The 18895-nt window shown below is 45.5% G+C and overlaps 1 protein-coding gene across 1 annotated transcript; it reads right to left on the bottom strand.

The window, feature by feature from the left end:
- Positions 1–904: 904 nt before the first annotated feature.
- Positions 905–14576, bottom strand: LOC135538435 (mitochondrial dicarboxylate carrier-like). Its single transcript, XM_064964329.1, has 11 exons — positions 14304–14576; positions 10326–10445; positions 5978–6114; positions 5389–5436; positions 3344–3385; positions 3183–3226; positions 3006–3076; positions 2813–2905; positions 2597–2667; positions 1606–1669; positions 905–925 (listed from the first exon to the last, which is right to left on the bottom strand). The coding sequence occupies exons 1-11, from the start codon at positions 14391–14393 to the stop codon at positions 905–907; spliced, it is 801 nt and encodes a 266-aa protein (XP_064820401.1). The 5' UTR covers positions 14394–14576.
- Between the last annotated feature and the right edge of the window lie 4319 nt (positions 14577–18895).

Below are 18895 nucleotides of genomic sequence, written 5' to 3'. Positions count from 1 at the left end.
TGGCTCGTTCAGTGTGACAGGGCCTAGGTCTGCTGATTCAGTACCACTAGGTCTTGGCTCGTTCAGTGTGACAGGGCCTAGGTCTGCTGATTCAGTACCACTAGGTCTTGGCTCGTTCAGTGTGACAGGGCCTAGGTCTGCTGATTCAGTACCACTAGGTCTTGGCTCGTTCAGTGTGACAGGGCCTAGGTCTGCTGATTCAGTACCACTAGGTCTTGGCTCGTTCAGTGTGACAGGGCCTAGGTCTGCTGATTCAGTACCACTAGGTCTTGGCTCGTTCAGTGTGACAGGGCCTAGGTCTGCTGATTCAGTACCACTAGGTCTTGGCTCGTTCAGTGATTCAGTACCACTAGGGCTCAGTGTGACTAGGTCTGCTGATTCAGTACCACTAGGTCTTGGCTCGTTCAGTGTGACAGGGCCTAGGTCTGCTGATTCAGTACCACCAGGTCTTGGGTCTTGGCTACCACCAGGTTCAGTGTGACAGGGCCTAGGTCTGCTGATTCAGTACCACCAGGTCTTGGCTCGTTCAGTGTGACAGGGCCTAGGTCTGCTGATTCAGTACCACCAGGTGTGACAGGGCCTAGGTCTGCTGATTCAGTACCACTAGGTCTTGGCTCAGTGTTCAGTGTGACAGGGCCTAGGTCTGACAGGGCCTAGGTCTGCTGATTCAGTACCACCAGGTCTTGCTCAATGTGACAGTAGGTCTGCTGATTCAGTACCACAGGTCTTGGCTTCAGTGTGACAGGGCCTAGGTCTGTGTGACAGGGCCTAGGTCTGCTGATTCAGTGTACCACTATTCAGTACCACTAGGTCTTGGGTTCAGTGTGACAGGGCCTTCGTAGGGCCCTAGTGTCTGCTGATTCGCCGTAGGCACAAAGTTCTTTATCGTGCAGTGTGGCTGGTGTTACGAGCCAATCCCCGGTGACTGACCAATAGGAACACGGCCGGCACATGAGTAGGCACACAATAATATGATTATTGTGAATAGTCAGATTAATATAATAGTTTGATTTAAACATTTACATGCTTTATATACTTTCAGTTTGTCCCGAACTCACTTCTCTCGTGCTAATGCAAATAATCTACCAAAAAACACAAATTCCTATGATTTACAGCGTTAAATAATGAGAACAATATTTATTGTAAACAAATGTTTCATTTTGTCATTATAACAAGCAACAAATCTTTGTGGAAATCGGTTGCAGCTCAAGTCGAATACAAAACCCACAATGGAATGCTCTCTCTGGGCTGGCTAGGTAGCTAGCTATGTAGCTACACACAATAACAACAAAGTCAATATCAGCACGTGAAGTCGCTAGTTAAGCTGTAAAATCGCCTGATTTCACAGACGGACCACTTTGAAGTCAAGTCATGGTGAAAATAGTTATTTTACCCACTGAGAGAAGACACCAAACTGACAGGAGTGTCTGATTTGTATATTATCCCTTTATAAGCTCCAGCTGGCAAGCAGAACCAGGTGATAAGTTAACAAAAGAACAACGTCCTGCAGGAGGATGGCTCTCAAGGAGAATGGGTTGAACACCGCTGGTTTACGGCAATGTCAACTACGCTACTTCACTGTCAATGATATTAGACAACAGTTACCTTGTAGAAGGCAATGGGCCCCAGTTTAGCTGTATCTCTCACACAGTGTAGCAGGCCCTGGAACAGAAGAAACACAATCCAAGACGATAAAAGACACTTCTTAATGCAGCTCATGGTCGATGGTTGAAAACAACCCATTTCTAACTCCCCCATCCCTCATTTACCTTCCCTCCCTCCCAATACCGTCGTCCCTCATTTACCCTCCATCTCTCATTTACCCTCATTTGCCCTCTGTCCCTCATTTACCCTCATTTGCCCTCCGGCCCTCATTTTGCCCTCCGGCCCTCATTTGCCCTCCGTCCCTCATTTGCCCTCCGTCCCTCATTTGCCCTCCGTCCCTCATTTGCCCCTCCGTCCCTCATTTGCCCTCCGTCCCTCATTTGCCCTCCGTCCCTCATTTGCCCTCCGTCCCTCATTTGCCCTCCGTCCCTCATTTGCCCTCATTTGCCCTCCGTACCTCATTTACCCTCCGGCCCTCATTTACCCTCTGGCCCCTCATTTACCCTCCATCCTCATTTACCCTCTGGCCCTCATTTGCCCTCCATCCCTCATTTACCCTCATTTGCCCTCCGTCCCTCATTGCCCTCCGGCCCTCCCTCCCTGACCATCAACAACAGAACTGTCAGAGCAATGAGGAGCAGCAGCCTGCCAGATAAAGCCTCCGTGGACCTGATGACATCAGAACAGCAACACAGAGGCCACAGGTGGAGAAGGGTTAGATTTACTGAGGTAAAAGAAAGAGTCATACCAGTTCACAGTGATATCCCTAACAACATCTACCCCGGCATTGTCCTCAGTCCTGGGGAGTCAGAACCCACCGTGAATACACATGTTAACTCTATCCCTCAACAGCAACACCCTGATTCAATGAATCATCTAGCCCTTAACTAGTTGTATCGGGGGGTGGGACAGTGTTAGGCTACAGTCCTGCAAATACCTAGGACTGGAACTGACAAGCCCTGATCTACAGTATACACACACTTACCACATATTCCCCTTTGAGTTCATCAGCCTGGTCTTCAAGACATCCAGTGGTTGGCACAGGACAGTGGCACAGCCTCCCTACACAGAGAAGCAGAGGGCATTTATACACCACTAACCCAGAGCTCCTGTGTCTCCACACCACTAACCCACCGCTCCTGTCTCCACACCACTAACCCACAGCCCCTGTCTCGTTGCCTTTCTAATGTGTAGACTGGACACTCACTGCGATGAGGCTGGCCAGGAAGTGAGTTAGAATGTTATCTTGCATGGCTCCAGTCCCCAGAACCAGCTGCTTGGCCTGATCATAACAGGCCAGCTACAGAGAAATAAAATAGAAGTTAAATCTAGCTGATACATTTTGGACAAAGACACACACGTAATACCCCCACAGACACAAACCCACCATAGGCCCTTACCTGTCCAACAGTGACCAGTGCTCCTCTAGAAGATGCCATTGTGGCTCCAGAGAACAGCTTCTTCATTCCCTCTATGGAGAAATACTGTCATGAGTGCAACTGCGTCCCTTCAAATCGTCCAGTGACTTCAACCTCGCCTGATCCCAACGATCCACCATCAAATCAACCCTTACTTACCCTCTTTCCATACCCGGAACAGTCCATCGAGTGCATGAGCATAACTGGAAGAGATGGAGGAAAAACAACACTTGTGTAGGTCAACATCTCTCCAAAGATGATCCTTAACAGCGTTATGGAAGTTATCATATTATGTTACTATACTTAACTCACATACTCACTTTCTCCTGAGTTCTAGTGGTACTTTAACGTCATTCTGCATTCTGGATCAGGGGGAATGTGGCAAGTGTGAATGTTTGGCCCTGTACATTTGTTCACTGAGTTGAAAGGACAGGCAACTCCAGTCCTCTGGGGCCTGATTGGTGTCATATTTTGTCCCCAGCTAACACATCTGACTCCAATAATCAACTAGTCATGATCTTCAGTTTAGAACGCAATCAGTTTAATCAGCTGTATTTGCTAGGGCTGATGGGGGAACAGTGTGAAACCACTCCAGTCCCCCTGAGGGCTGTTGTCCAGTCCTGATCTATTGAATGGTTGAGTAAAGCAATACAGAGCCTTGTAAAAGTATTCATCTCCCTTGGCATTTTTCCTATTTTGTTGCATTACAACCTGTAATGTAAATGGATTTTCATTTGGATTTCATGTAATGGACAAACACAAAATAGTCCAAATTGGTGAAGTGAAATTTAAAAAAGTACTTGTTTCAAAAAAAAATGAAAAAATCAAAAATGGAAAAGTGGTGTGTGTTTATGTATTCACCCCTTTGATATGAAGCCCCTAAATAAGATCTGGTGCAACCAATTACCTTCAGAAGTCACAGTTAGTTAAATAAAGTCCACCTGTGTTCAATCTAAGTGTCACATGATCTGTCACATGATCTCAGTATATAAACATACACCTGTTCTGAAAGGCCCCAGAGTCTGCAACACCACCAAGCAAGGGGCACCACCAAGCAAGGGCACCACCAAGCAAGCAGCACCATGAAGACCAAGGAGCTCTCCAAACAGGTCAGGGACAAAGTTGTGGAGAAGTACAGATCAGGGTTGGGTTATAAAAAAAAATCAGAAAATTTGAACATCTCACAGAGCACCATTAAATCCATTATTAACAAATGGAAAGAATATGGCAGCACAACAAACCTGGCAAGAGAGGGCCGCCCACCAAAACTCACGGACCAGGCAAGGAGGGCATTAATCAGGAGGCAACAAAGAGACCAAGGATGACCCTGAAGGAGCTGCAAAGCTCCATAGCAGAGATTGGAGTATCTGTCCACAGGACCACTTTAATCTGTACACTCCACAGAGCTGGGCTTTATGGAAGCGTAGCCAGAAAAAAAAAAGCCATTGCTTAAAAAAAAAAAAGCAAACACATTTGGTGTTTGCCAAACGGCAAGTGGGAGACTCCCAAACTTATGGAAGAAGGTATTCTGGTTAGATGAGACTAAAATGTAGATTTTTGGCCATCAAGGAAAACGCTATGTCTGGCGCAAACCTCCCCATCACCCCAAGAACATCATCCCCACAGTGAAGCATGGTGGTGGCAGGATCATGCTGTGGGTATGTTTTTCCATCGGCAGGGACTGGGAAACTGGTCAGAATTGAATGACAGTTAAATTCTTGAGGGAAACCTGTTTCAGTCTTCAAGAGATTTGAGACTGGGTAGAGGTTCACCTTCCAGCAGGCCAATGACCCTAAGCATGCTGCTAAAGCAACACTCATGGTTTAAGGGGAAACATTTAAATGTCTTGGAATGGCCGAGTCTGTGGTATGACTTAAAGATTTCTGTACACCAGCGGAACCCATCCAACTTGAAGGAGCTGGAGCAGCTTTGCTTTGAAGAATGAGCAAAAGTCCCAGTGGCTAGATGTGCCAAGCTTATAGAAACATACCCCAAGAGACCTGCAGCTGTAATTGCTGCAACACGTGGCTTTACAAATAATTGACTATGGGGGGAGTGAATAGTTATGCACGCTCAAGTTCTGTTTTTTGTCTTATTTCTTGTTTGTTTCACAAAAAATATTATGAATTTTCAAAGTGGTATGTATTTTGTGTGAATCAAATTATACAACCTCCAAAAAAATCTATTTTAATTCCAGGTTGTAAGGCAACAAAATATGGAAAATGCCAAGGGGGTGAATACTTTCACAGGCCACTGTATACTGCATGTCATCCACGACATCTAGTAGACATTATCAACCATGGACAACTGCAATACAATTCTTAAAATATACAAATCAGTCATCTTATTTCTAGATTTGACTCACCTGACATTAACCATGTCTGCTGGGGTCCCAATGAATCCCCGGCAAATCCTACAGACAGACAGATATGAACCATACTGCTGGGGTCACTATAAATCCACAGACAGACAGATATGAACCATACTGCTGGGGTCACTATAAATAAATAAATAAAGAGACAGACAGACAGACAGACAGACAGACAGACAGACAGACAGACAGACATGAACCATACTGCTGGGGTCACTATAAATCCACAGACAACGGTGAGAGACTTATACACAGTATTGTGGTGACCTGTACAGTGGGGAGGACAGGCTCGCTGTAATGGCTGGAGCGGAATTAGTGAAATGATATTAAACCGTTTTCCAGGTGTTCTATACCATTCCATTTACTCCGTTCCAGACTTTATTATGAGTCGTCCTCCCCTCAGCAGCCTCCTGTGATACGTTCCACCCAGCACGGTTCCAGCAACTATAGTGGATGTGTAATCTTGGCCCAGTTCGGTAGTGTGAAAGGTGTACAACAGAGCATTACAGAACTAATCATGTTGTCATTAGAGCCAGCTGGGTTTAGGTCTGTGTAGCAACAGATAACACTGTGGTTAAAACACAGTGTGAATACAGTGTGTGTACCTCCAACCAACCCCAGAAGGACCTTCTGGTAGAAGGGCATGGGACCATGGGTCCTGTCCTTCATCTGATCACTCACTGTCTCATAGATGGCGAAGCGGGACAGAGAATAAGTCATCTGGGGGGGGCAGAGATAATATTTGATTAATTCACCTTTATTTAACCAGGTAGGCCAGTTGAGAACAAGTAATCACAAACAACAACAGATTTACACATGGAATAAACAAATGTACAGTCAATAACACAATTGAAAAAGTCTATATACAGTGTGTGCAAATGGCGTAAGGAGGTAAGGCAATAAATAGGCCACAGTAGCAAATTAATTACAATATAGCAAGTTAACACTGGAGTGATAGATGTGGAAGTAGAAATACTGGTGTGCAAAATAGCAGAAAAGTAAATAAATAACAATATGGGGATGAGGTAGTCGGATGGGCTATTTACAGATGGGCTGTGTACAGCTGCAGCGATCGGTAAGCTGCTCAGACAGCTGATGCTTAAAGTTAGTGAGGGATATATAAGTCTCCAACTTCAGCGATTTCTGCAATTCGTTCCAGTCATTGGCTGCAGAGAACTGGAAGGAAAGGCAGCCAAAGGAGGTGTTAGCTTTGGGGATGACCAGTAAAATATACCTGCTGGAGCACGTGCTACGGGTTGGGTGTTGTTCTGGTGACCAGCGAGCTGAGATAAGGCGGAGCTTTACCTAGCAAAGACTTATAGTTGACCTGGAGCCAGTGGGTCTGGCGACGAATATGTAGCGAGGGCCAGCCGTCGAGAGCATACAGGTCGCAGTGGTTGGTGGTATATGGGGCTTTGGGGCTTTGGTGACAAAACGGATGGCACTGTGATAGACTACATCCAATTTGCTGAATAGAGTGTTTTTTGTGAGTCTTTTGTGAGTCTATTTTGTAAATGACATCGCTGAAGTCAAGGATCGGTAGGATAGTGAGTTTTACGAGGGTATGTTTGGCAGCGTGAGTGAAGGAGGCTTTGTTGCGAAGCCAATTCTAGATTTAATTTTGGATTGGAGATGTTTAATATGAGTCTGGAAGGAGAGTTTACAGTCTAGCCAGACACCTAGGTATTTGTAGTTGTCCACATATTCTAAGTCAGAACCGTCCAGAGTAGTGATGCTAGTCGGGCGGGCAGGTGCAGGCAGCAATCGGTTGAAAAGCATGCATTTAGTTTTAATAGCCTTTAAGAGCAGTTGGAGGCCACGGAAGGAGTGTTGTATGGCATTGAAGCTTGTTTGGAGGTTTGTTAACACAGTGTCCAAAGAAGGGCCAGATGTATACAGAATGGTGTTGTCATGACTGTCCTGATCAGGTCAGGTTACAGGAGACCACAACCCTACAGATTATCTCTCAACCCCACCAGAGGAGGAGAGATCTAGGGGTCTGAAGATGTGGGGGTTTATGACCCCTCACGCCCCTGGTAAATCTTAGGCCACAGACAACATTCCTTTGTCCTGTTACTATGGAGAACCAGCCTCAGAACATTAAACATGAAATAAAGGGACTTTGGCACAATGGCTTCCGTCAGCCACGATGGTGGTCATGACGATAGATGGAATATGAAAATGTCTGTCATTTTTTGTTTTGTTATTAAAGGTTAATAAATTACATTTTTATGAAAATATTGTAACGTTAAGAGTTTTCCTAGTATATGTTTGATGTTTATACATTGTACGTTGTGTGGGAAATGTCCAAATCAAAGAGAATGTTTTGGTAAAGACAAAATGTTAAGTTGGGTTGTCTAAAATTGGATTTGAGTAAAATCTAGAGCTTGCCCTTAACTTGGTACACCCAGAGAATTGCCCTAAAGGAGGTTACGCACACTTCTGACCAGAGGGTATAAAACCTGTGCGTGAAGAATTAACAGATCAGACTAAGTGACCCGAGCTGCAGCCGAGGTCTAAAAAGGTGAATTCAAGTCGAACCGCCTAGCCTCCACTCCCCATTGAATCGTGGTATCTACACTGTTTCATTCCTACGCTGTGAGCTCTGAGCTACAGAGCTGTCTGTCCTCAGAAGAGCCATTCCAGAGCGAGGGAACAGACTCCTAAGCCAAAAGGACACTGACATCGTGAGGACAACCAGAGAGTTGCGCCAGAGAAGTGCGTCATTGAGCAGCCTGAACGGTTCACGCGGAGAATCCACAGAGACCTTCCCCACGTAATTACATCATTATATTCTAACCCATAAGAGCGGCAGTTTGGGGCAAGGCTCGGGTTAGAATAAGCATAGCTGACAAATTCACCCAAATGTATATTTCTCTCGTGTACTCTTTCTCTCTCTTTTAAATCCCCATTTTGGGTAACACGCGTCATAGTGTGTTGGCCCGTTATACTAAATTTTAATCAATAGCCTAGAATGTGTATGTATATCTTTTATCATAACTGATTAGCGGCTGTTGTAAAATCGATATTCTTTGAGTTCATTTGGGAAATAGAAACTCAATAAAATCTAATTTTCCCATGGTGCCCCAGGTTAATGAGTTAATAATTGCTTGATTCAGTTAATCACGTAATTAGAAATCTTTAATCATTCGATGAGCAACAGTCGTCACATTAACTAATACAACGTCACGACAGTGTCGTCTGCGTAGAGGTGGATCAAGGAATCACCCGCAGCAAGAGGGACATCGTTGATATATACAGAGAAAAGAGTCGGCCCGAGAATTGAACCCTGTGGTACCCCCATGGAGACTTCCAGAGGTCTGGACAAAAAGCCCTCCGATTTGACACACTGAACTTTATCAGAGAAGTAGTTGGTGAACCAGGCGAGGCAGTCATTTGAGAAACCAAAGCTGTTGAGTCTGCCGATAAGAAAATGTTGATTGACAGAGTCGAAAGCCTTGGCAAGGTCGATGAAGACGGCTGCACAGTACTGTCTTTTATCGATGGCGGTTATGATATTGTTTAGTACCTTGAGCGTGGCTGAGGTGCACCCGTGACGGCTCGGAAACCAGATTGCACAGCGGAGAAGGTACGGTGGGATTCGAGATGGTCAGTGGCAGGGCAGGATGGATATAAGTCTGTAACAGTTTGGGTCTAGAGTGTCACCCCTTTGAAGAGGGGGATGATCGCGGCAGCTTTCCAATCTTTAGAGATCTCGGACGATACAAAAGAGAGGTTGAACAGGCTGGTAATAGGGGTTGTAACAACGGCGGTGGATAATTTTAGAAAGGGAGGGTCCAGATTGTCTAGCCCAGCTGATTTGTACGGGTCCGGGTTTTGCAGCTCTTTCAGAACATGTGCTAACTGGATTTGGGTGAAGGAGAAGCTGAGGAGGCTTGGGAAAGTAGCTACGGGGGGTGCGAAACTGTTGGCCGGGATTGGGGTAGCCAGGAGGAAAGCACAGCTAGCCGTAGAGAAATGCTTATTGAAATTCCCAATTATCGAGGATTTATCGGTGGTGACAGTGTTTCCTAGCCTCAGTGCAGTGGGCAGCTGGGAGGAGGTGCTCTTATTCTGCATGGACTTTCCAGTGTCCCAAAACTTTTTGGAGTTAGAGCTACAGGATGCAAATTTGTATTTGAAAAAGCTGGCCTTTGCTTTCCTAACTGACTGCTTGTTTGGACCTGTCCGGGGGGGGGCCTCGGATGGGGCCACAGTATCTCCTGACCCCTCCTGTCTCAGCCTCCAGTATTTATGCTGCAGTAGTTTGTGTCGGGGGCTTGGGTCAGTTTGTTATATCTGGAGTACTTCTCCTGTCCTATCCGGTGTCCTGTGTGAATTTAAGTATGCCCTCTCTAATTTCTTTTTCTCTCCCGGAGGACCTGAGCCCTAGGACCATGCCTCAGGACTACCTGGCATGATGACTCCTTGCTGTCCCCAGTCCACCTGGCCGTGCTGCTGCTCCAGTTTCAACTGTTCTGCCTGTGATTATTATTATTTGACCATGCTGGTCATTTATGAACATTTGAACGCCTTGGCCATGTTCTGTTATAATCTCCACCTGGCACAGCCAGAAGAGGACTGGCCACCCCTCATAGCCTGGTTCCTCTCTAGGTTTCGGCCTTTCTAGGGAGTTTTTCCTAGCCACCGTGCTTCTACACCTGCATTGCTTGCTGTTTGGGGTTTTAGGCTGGGTTTCTGTACAACACTTTGAGACATCAGCTGATGTACGAAGGGCAATATAAATAAATTTGTTTTGATTTGATTTGTATTGGTTCCTGACTTCCCTGAAAAGTTGCATATCACGGGGACTATTTGATGCTAGTGCCACAGACTATTGATCATGGGGACATTAGAACATACAGAATATGACAAGAAGTGTATTTAACATAACGATCTTGGAGGCGATGGCGGTGTGCGTATTTACCCACCTGTCTGCAGAGGGAGGCGCTGAGGCCGCTGTAGAGAGCCAGAACACCTTCTCTCTGCACCACACTCATGGTCATTCCCATCATCCTCATCCTCACCTCGTGCTGTGTCTGGAGGTGCACCTGGAGGAGAACAGATATCAGAAACCAGGAAGAGACACAGTAGAGAGGAGTCAATGTCAATGTAACGTTTTAGTATTACTGTTTTTAAATGAATAAATAGCTACATTCGGTGTGATGTTGATAATGCATCAACTGGAAGTCAAAGTTCACACAGAACAACAACAGTCAAAGACCAAGGTCTAAATGTTTACATGACAACTGGTGGACGTGATGATGTCAGACTCACAACTCCCACTTTCTCCACGACCGAGATAAGGAACCATCAAGAAGACTCAACACAAATATTACAACCAGTAAAGTGAACTGTAGAATTCACTAGTATTAAATATTGGGCTAGTAGGAGAGCCGATGAAGTGAACTGTTAGGCCTAATTCATAGAAACGTCATACCATTGGTACAATTCAGCCCATTTGTTATTTTTGCGGAAGTCCTGAAGGCCAAGGAAGAAGAAAAGAAACGTAGAGCCTTAGAATAATCTGAACGGCTTGGCATCTAGTCCGAACGACTTGGCATCTAGTCCGAACGACTTGGCATATAGTCCGAACGACTTGGCGTATAGTCCGAACGACTTGGCGTATAGTCCGAACGACTTGGCATATAGTCCGAACGACTTGGCATATAGTCCGAACGACTTGGCATATAGTCCGAACGACTTGGCATATAGTCCGAACGACTTGGCATATAGTCCGAACGACTTGGCATATAGTCCGAACGACTTGGTATATAGTCCGAGCGACTTGGCATATAGTCCGAACGACTTGGCATATAGTCCGAACGACTTGGCATATAGTCCGAACGACTTGGCATATAGTCCGAACGACTTGGCATATAGTCCGAACGACTTGGCATATAGTCCGAACGACTTGGTATATAGTCGAACGACTTGGTATATAGTCCGAACGACTTGGCATATAGTCCGAACGACTTGGCATATAGTCCGAACGACTTGGTATATAGTCCGAACGACTTAGTTATTATATATTTTTTTACTAGGTCGTTTCAAACCTGCTACTAAGTCATTTAAATGAGATACTGAGTCAATTGAACCACTTACTATTTTGTTCAAATGACATATTGTTATTTTGTCTAATTAGGCCTCATTTGTTATGCAGTGCCAGTTGTCAGTTGTCCTCGTCAGACCGTTGTTGCAGCCATTCATTTACTGATTCTATCCATTGATATGATTATTTATCGACAGTTATTTGATAGCCAGGTATTTGATAGCCAGGTATTTGATAGCCTAAAGCAGGGCTGCTTTTGGATGCCAGGGCATGTAAGTGAGCCAACAAAATCTCACGATTTTACACATTTTACTTCAGATGTTGATGTTTACTGACGATGTGCTTTCGACATCTGGGGTTGTTCCTAGTGCTCAGCATAGGAGGTTGTGTGTTCAATCCCAGTGGAAAACACATTTAAATACACTGCTCAAAAAACAAAGGGAACACTTAAACAACACAATGCAACTCCAAGTCAAACACACTTCTGTGAAATCAAACTGTCCACTTAGGAAGCAACACTGACTGACAATAAATTTCACATGCTCTTGTGCAAATGGAATAGACAACAGGTGGAAATTATAGGCAATTAGCAAGACACACCCAATAAAGGAGTGGTTCTGCAGGTGGTGACCACAGACCACTTCTCAGTTCCTATGCTTCCTGGCTGATGTTTTGGTCACTTTTGAATGCTGGCGGTACTTTCACTCTATTGGTAGCATGAGACAGAGTCTACAACCCACACAAGTGGCTCAGGTAGTGCAGCTCATCCAGGATGGCACATCAATGCGAGCTGTGGCAAGAAGGTTTGCTGTGTCTGTCAGCGTAGTGTCCAGAGCATTTAGGCGCTACCAGGAGACAGGCCAGTACATCAGGAGATGTGGAGAAGGCCGTAGGAGGGCAACAACCCAGCAGCAGGACCGCTACCTCCGCCTTTGTGCAAGGAGGAGCAGGAGGAGCACTGCCAGAGCCCTGCAAAACGACCTCCAGCAGGCCACAAATGTACATGTGTCTGCTCAAACGGTCAGAAACAGACTCCATGAGGGTGGTGTGAGGGCCCGACGTCCACAGGTGGAGGTTGTGCTTACAGCCCAACACCGTGCAGGACATTTGGCATTTGCCAGAGAACACCAATATTGGCAAATTCGCCACTGGCGCCCTGTGCTCTTCACAGATGAGAGCAGGTTCACACTGAGCAGATGTGACAGACGTGGCAGTCTGGAGACGCCGTGGAGAACGTTCTGCTGCCTGCAACATCCTCCAGCATGACCGGTTTGGTGATGGGTCAGTCATGGTGTGGGGTGGCATTTCTTTGGGGGGCCGCGCCACGTTGCACCACAGACTGTCAGGGTAGCCTAGTGGTTAGAGCGTTGGACTAGTAACCGTGAGTTCAAACCCCCGAGCTGACAAGGTACAAATCTGTCGTTCTGCCCCTGAACAGGCACTGTTCCCAGGCCGTCATTGAAAATAAGAATGTGTTCTTAACTGACTTGCCTGGTTAAATAAAGGTAAAATATAGAAACTGTCCAGGAGTTGGCGGATGCTTTAGTCCAGGTCTGGGAGGAGATCCCTCAGGAGACCATCCGCCACCTCATCAGGAGCATGCCCAGGCGTTGTAGGGAGGTCATACTGGCACGTGGAGGCGCCACACACTACTGAGCCTCATGTTGACTTGTTTTAAGGACATTACATCAAAGTTGGATCAGCCTGTAGTGTGGTTTTCCACTTTAATTTTGAGTGTGACTCCAAATCCAGACCTCCATGGGTTGATAAATTTGATTTCCATTGATAATTTGTGTGTGATTTTGTTGTCAGCACATTCAACTATGTAAAGAAAAAGTATTTAATAAGAATATTTCATTCATTCAGATCTAGGATGTGTTATTTTAGTGTTCCCATTATTTTTTGAGCAGTATATATATATATATATTTTATGTTTTAACCCTATCCAAAACGTAACCCTTAAATGAACCATTTAGAATGAATAAAGAATGGATGCTGAGCAGGAGGAGCAACCCAGGCTGTCAAAAAACACTTTGATTTGTGATGTTTGGAGAAACGTGGATAAGCGTCAGAATCTGAAGTCAAATTAGTAAAACGGATAGCTCTTGTTGGTCCACTTACATGCTCTGGCATTCAAACGCAGCTTGATCAAAAACTGTCAATGAATAATCATATCATTCACCTGTATTTACCCACCCCAAAAAATGAATATGCTACCTTAAAGAACTACAAATACCATGATGATCTGGACCAGACTGACGAATCGAGACAAAGGTAAGAATCTCTGGATTAACTGTCTAATGTTAGCAAAATGTTGCAATGAATACATTGGCTGCATTTCTGTAAATGGACAATTATGTGAACTGTCTTGTGCAAGTTTTAAATTGATACAAAACCTGTTAGAAAATGTGTCAGCTAGAGAAGACATGCAGAAACTTGTAGGGATTAGTAGTCTTGCGTGAAGTCTACTTTGATGCTAATTAGCATGTTCAAAATCAGAGAGTAAATAGAGGTGAATATATTGACAAATATATTGCAAATATATTGTCACCTTGTCCGAGAGAGAGATTTACATGGTTATCGTAACTTTACGCCAGGGTAAACCGACACGAAACACAGCACTTATTTTTAAGTGATTCTAAAATCCCCCATGGGGAAAATTCATGGTGGAAAAACTATTTTTGATGGGTATTATGACGCCTCCACTGTGGGGCTCTATAAATGCAGATATTGACTCCTTAAATCAAGCATACTTTAGTGGCAAAGTCAATTGCGCGCTGGGCTTCGGGACAGAATCACTCATTGCATGTTACATTACAATATCTTACCTTGATCAGATCCCCTCTGCATATCTTACCTTGATCAGATCTAAGGGGTGTGTAATACTGGCGGCAGCACTTGAGGAAAGTCCACCGAAATACCATCGCGACCGGCGTTTCTCCGACATGTTTCCAAGTGTCCTGTTGTTTAATCAAACCAGAGACACCTTGTCTGGGCCGTCTTGTGTTAGCCTATCCAGTGACACCTGCTTGGACCCACACTACCTTATTTCAACTCCCGAGCTAGAGATTTATTGGCCTGTGTCAGATAATGTCCAAAACTGGCGATTGGTGGAAAATGTTTCCCGGTTCTTGCGCCGTTCTTTCCGCGGCATTTCATACAAAACGCATGGCAAAACGTCGCCTATATTACATATGAATACTGCTAGCCTGGTTGACGCAACTCACGAGTTTAGTGTTAGCAAGCTGCACCAAAGTCTTTTAAACTTGTATGGACCTATTATGGAACGAACATACATCTCGACCAATGAGGCGATTCGATTAATCTGGCCCGGGTAAGCGTGTTTTCCACCGGGAGAAAGTTGATTGCATTCCTTTTAGAACCGGGCTGAGCCAGTTGCCCTGTTCAAAGCCCACGACTAAATCGGCTCAAAACAAAAAGTGACGTATTTAGCACGTGGAGTTAAGAGTGCGATTCTGTATTTGCACATTGTAAAAGTGATTGCTTTTGAAAAAACGCTTAATCTGCGTTTCGAAAATTAGAATATATATTTAATGGAAAAGGGATGCATGTATGTAGATGATGCAAAATGCTGCGTGGTGGACATGACCGTGCTGTGCCGATTACTGCCATAGACCGGTGCCCCGCGGTTCAGCATAATCGAATCCGCCCGGTATCTCGTTTCGCAACAGCTGTGTTGTAGTAGTCATTCAAAAACCTCCCAAGTTACACACCTACTCTTCTAAGAACCAAACATCAGATTTTCTTTCTATATCTGATATTTTTTTACTGACTGTCCACACTCCGTTGTACATCTGACACACATCAGATGTGCGCATTTTCACTGACGTAGCCTCTGACGTAACAAACAGACGCCATGCTCATTTCAAGTCACCAAATGTCTGGGTGGTTGTCATGATAATGGCAGGTCGTGAAATAAAAACAGATCAAAAAGAATCTGATCTGAGCATCCAGACAAAGATCACATATGGAGGATAGGGTTTTTATCAGGGTTGAGATCCACTTAGGCTATGTTCAAACAGGTAGCTCAATTCTGAATATTTTTTCCCACTAATTAGTCAAAACAAAAAAAAGTACCCAATTTTTCTCCCCAATTTGAAAACGATCTTGTCTCATCGCTGCAACTCCCCAACGGACTCGGGAGAGAAGGCCAAGTTATCCATCCTCCAAATCTTTATTTAAACTAGACAGTTAACACCCACTTGCTTAACCTGAAAGCCAGCTGCACCAATGTGTTGGAGGAAACATGTACAACTGACGATCGAAGTCAGCCTGCAGACGCCCGGCCCGCCACAAGGAGTCGCTAGAGCACGACGAGCCAAGTAAAGATCCCCCGGCCAAACTCTCCCCTAACCCGGACGACGCTGGGCCAAACTCTCCCTAACCCGGACGACGCTGGGCCAAACTCTCCCCTAACCCGGACGACGCTGGGCCAAACTCTCCCCAACCCGGACGATGCTGGGCCAATTGGGATTGAATCCCAGGCTGTAGTGATGCCTCAACAGACCGCTGCACCACTCGGGAAGCCGACTAATTGGTCTTTTGACCAATCACATCAGATCTTTTCAGAGCTTATCTGATTGGTCAAAAGACCACTTAGTGGGAAAAAATGTCAGAATTTGGTCTGCTTGTGTAAACGCAGGTATAAATCCAAGTCAAAAGATGAGATTCCATGTGTTTTGTTGCTGTTTACACATTAAGGTAAAGACCAGATATATCAGATATGTATCAGATATGCAAATAATTGTCAAATGATCAGAATTGGGCTGCCTGTGTAATAGAGGTCTAATTTGCCTTGTCAGCTGGTGTTCAAGTGGGTGTGCTCTTTTTTAGAAACTAGCGCGCACTGGAAACATGATTCAACGTAGGCACATAGTCTTTCCACAACTTTGACACACAGCATGGGCCCAGCCAACACTGCCAGAATAACCAGGGAAAATAGGCTTTTGTTTTGTGCCAATCTTCCCAGCATGGAAAACAAGTGCATGTCACTGAACGTGTTGTCTCATGATAGCCACTGACCACTTCTGATCCAACTCAGGAGACAAGGTTATACGAGTCTCTGCAGGTTTTCTCAACTACTCTGTAATAAATATTCCTCTGTACAAATACTTGTTAGAATAGACACTAGATCAGAATGTTCTTTACTGTGCAGGAGGATCCGTCTGCTGGTCAAACATTACCCATGTGTCTTGAGGGTGGGAGAGAATTCTACTTTGCTCTACCATCTCGTGCCAAGACTGGACGCAGCTGGTTCCACCCTGAGTGGAAGTGTGGCCTACGTGACTGATGTAAAAATAGTAGCCAAGACCCCTCCCTGCTCCTGTAGTGTTGTGGAATACAGCTGCCCTCTACATAGCTGTAGATGACCTACGGTACTGGGCTCTGACCTGTAAGAGGGCTTCAATAGAACCTAAACCGAGGAACCAATTTTGGTTTCCGGTCAGACTGGCAGACAGTGGACCCAAAGATGTCGAGGGTTTAGAAAAACATTCAGAACCCAGCTTGACAGAGGTCAAACGGACAAAGGTTTTCACAAACAACAACAACAACGTCACTTCTCACGTTATTACACAGCTATGATTATATTGTGTTGAGATATAACACAAGTGCAACATGTCATGGACCCGTGTTAAACTGGGCCTGGAGCCCATCTGGTTAAGACCAGCGTGGTTTTCATAAGCTGTCAGTGGTATGTGGGGTAACAGAGAAGATACACAGAAACACATGGTGCAAGAAATAGTAAGGAGACACCCACTCCTTCTCTCCCTCCACTGACTGTCTGACACCCACTCCTTCTCTCCCTCCACTGACTGTCTGACACCCACTCCTTCTCTCCCTCCACTGACTGTCTGACACCCACTCCTTCTCTCCCTCCACTGGCTGTCTGACACCCACTCCTTCTCTCCCTCCACTGGCTGTCTGACACCCACTCCTTCTCTCCCTCCACTGACTGTCTGACACCCACTCCTTCTCTCCCTCCACTGACTGTCTGACACCCACTCCTTCTCTCCCTCCACTGACTGTCACTGCATGAAGAGCAGTGACACCCCCCCTCCTCCTAGCCTGGGGGGGCTGGTCTAAAGAAACACATGAAGAAAATGTAGGCCTGTTCATTTATCTGACAGGATAGACTTATATGGCCCATGTCATTTTATATTATACGATTTTATAGTAAAAAGAATATTACTGAATATTTTTTACATTCCAGAGGAGGTGCATATATGAGGTGGCTATGTTCTATACATTAGATTGAGTTATTTGGCAACTTTAGTGGTGAATGATACAAACCTTAGAATGTGTTAGAAGTCAACACAAACTGCATGGTGCAATTTCAGGATACTGACGATTTGAGAAGGTCTTGCACTCAGTTCGCGATGCGACTACAGGATACTGACGATCTGAGAAGGTCTTGCACTCAGTTCAGCGATGCGACTACAGGATACTGACGATCTGAGAAGGTCTTGCACTCAGTTCCGTGATGCGACTACAGGATACTGACGATCTGAGAAGGTCTTGCACTCAGTTCAGCGATGCGACTACAGGATACTGACGATTTGAGAAGGTCTTGCACTCAGTTCCGCGATGCGACTACAGGATACTGACGATTTGAGAAGGTCTTGCACTCAGTTCCGCGATGCGACTACAGGATACTGACGATTTGAGAAGGTCTTGCACTTAGTTCCGCGATGCGACTACAGGATACTGACGATCTGAGAAGGTCTTGCACTCAGTTCAGCGATGCGACTACAGGATACTGACGATCTGAGAAGGTCTTGCACTCAGTTCCGTGATGCGACTACAGGATACTGACGATCTGAGAAGGTCTTGCACTCAGTTCAGCGATGCGACTACAGGATACTGACGATTTGAGAAGGTCTTGCACTCAGTTCCGCGATGCGACTACAGGATACTGACGATTTGAGAAGGTCTTGCACTCAGTTCCGCGATGCGACTACAGGATACTGACGATTTGAGAAGGTCTTGCACTCAGTTCCGTGATGCGACTACAGGATACTGACGATCTGAGAAGGTCTTGCACTCAGTTCCGCGATGCGACTACAGGATACTGACGATCTGAGAAGGTCTTGCACTCAGTTCCGCGATGCGACTACAGGATACTGACGATTTGAGAAGGTCTTGCACTCAGTTCCGCGATGCGACTACAGGATACTGACGATCTGAGGTCTTGAACTCCAGTTCCGCGATGCGACTACAGGATACTGACGATTTGAGAAGGTCTTGCACTCAGTTCGCGATGCGACTACAGGATACTGACGATTTGAGAAGGTCTTGCACTCAGTTCCGAGATGCGACTACAGGATACTGACGATCTGAGAAGGTCTTGCACTCAGTTCCGCGATGCGACTACAGGATACTGACGATTTGAGAAGGTCTTGCACTCAGTTCCGAGATGCGACTACAGGA

The sequence above is a fragment of the Oncorhynchus masou genome, unplaced genomic scaffold, assembly GCF_036934945.1.
Source record: "Oncorhynchus masou masou isolate Uvic2021 unplaced genomic scaffold, UVic_Omas_1.1 unplaced_scaffold_965, whole genome shotgun sequence".
NCBI lineage: Eukaryota > Metazoa > Chordata > Actinopteri > Salmoniformes > Salmonidae > Oncorhynchus > Oncorhynchus masou.
This window is presented reverse-complemented; position numbering and strand designations above follow the sequence as displayed.

What these genes read in the sequence shown, in the direction of transcription:
- LOC135538435 (XM_064964329.1), bottom strand. Translation starts at nt 14,393, where the DNA reads ATGTCGGAGAAACGCCGGTCGCGATGGTATTTCGGTGGACTTTCCTCA. An exon ending in GCAGACATGGTTAATGTCAG is followed by an intron (nt 3,386 to 5,388) that starts GTGAGTCAAATC and finishes CCCCTGATCCAG; the next exon opens with AATGCAGAATGACGTTAAAG. An exon ending in CCACTAGAACTCAGGAGAAA is followed by an intron (nt 3,227 to 3,343) that starts GTGAGTATGTGA and finishes CATCTCTTCCAG; the next exon opens with TTATGCTCATGCACTCGATG.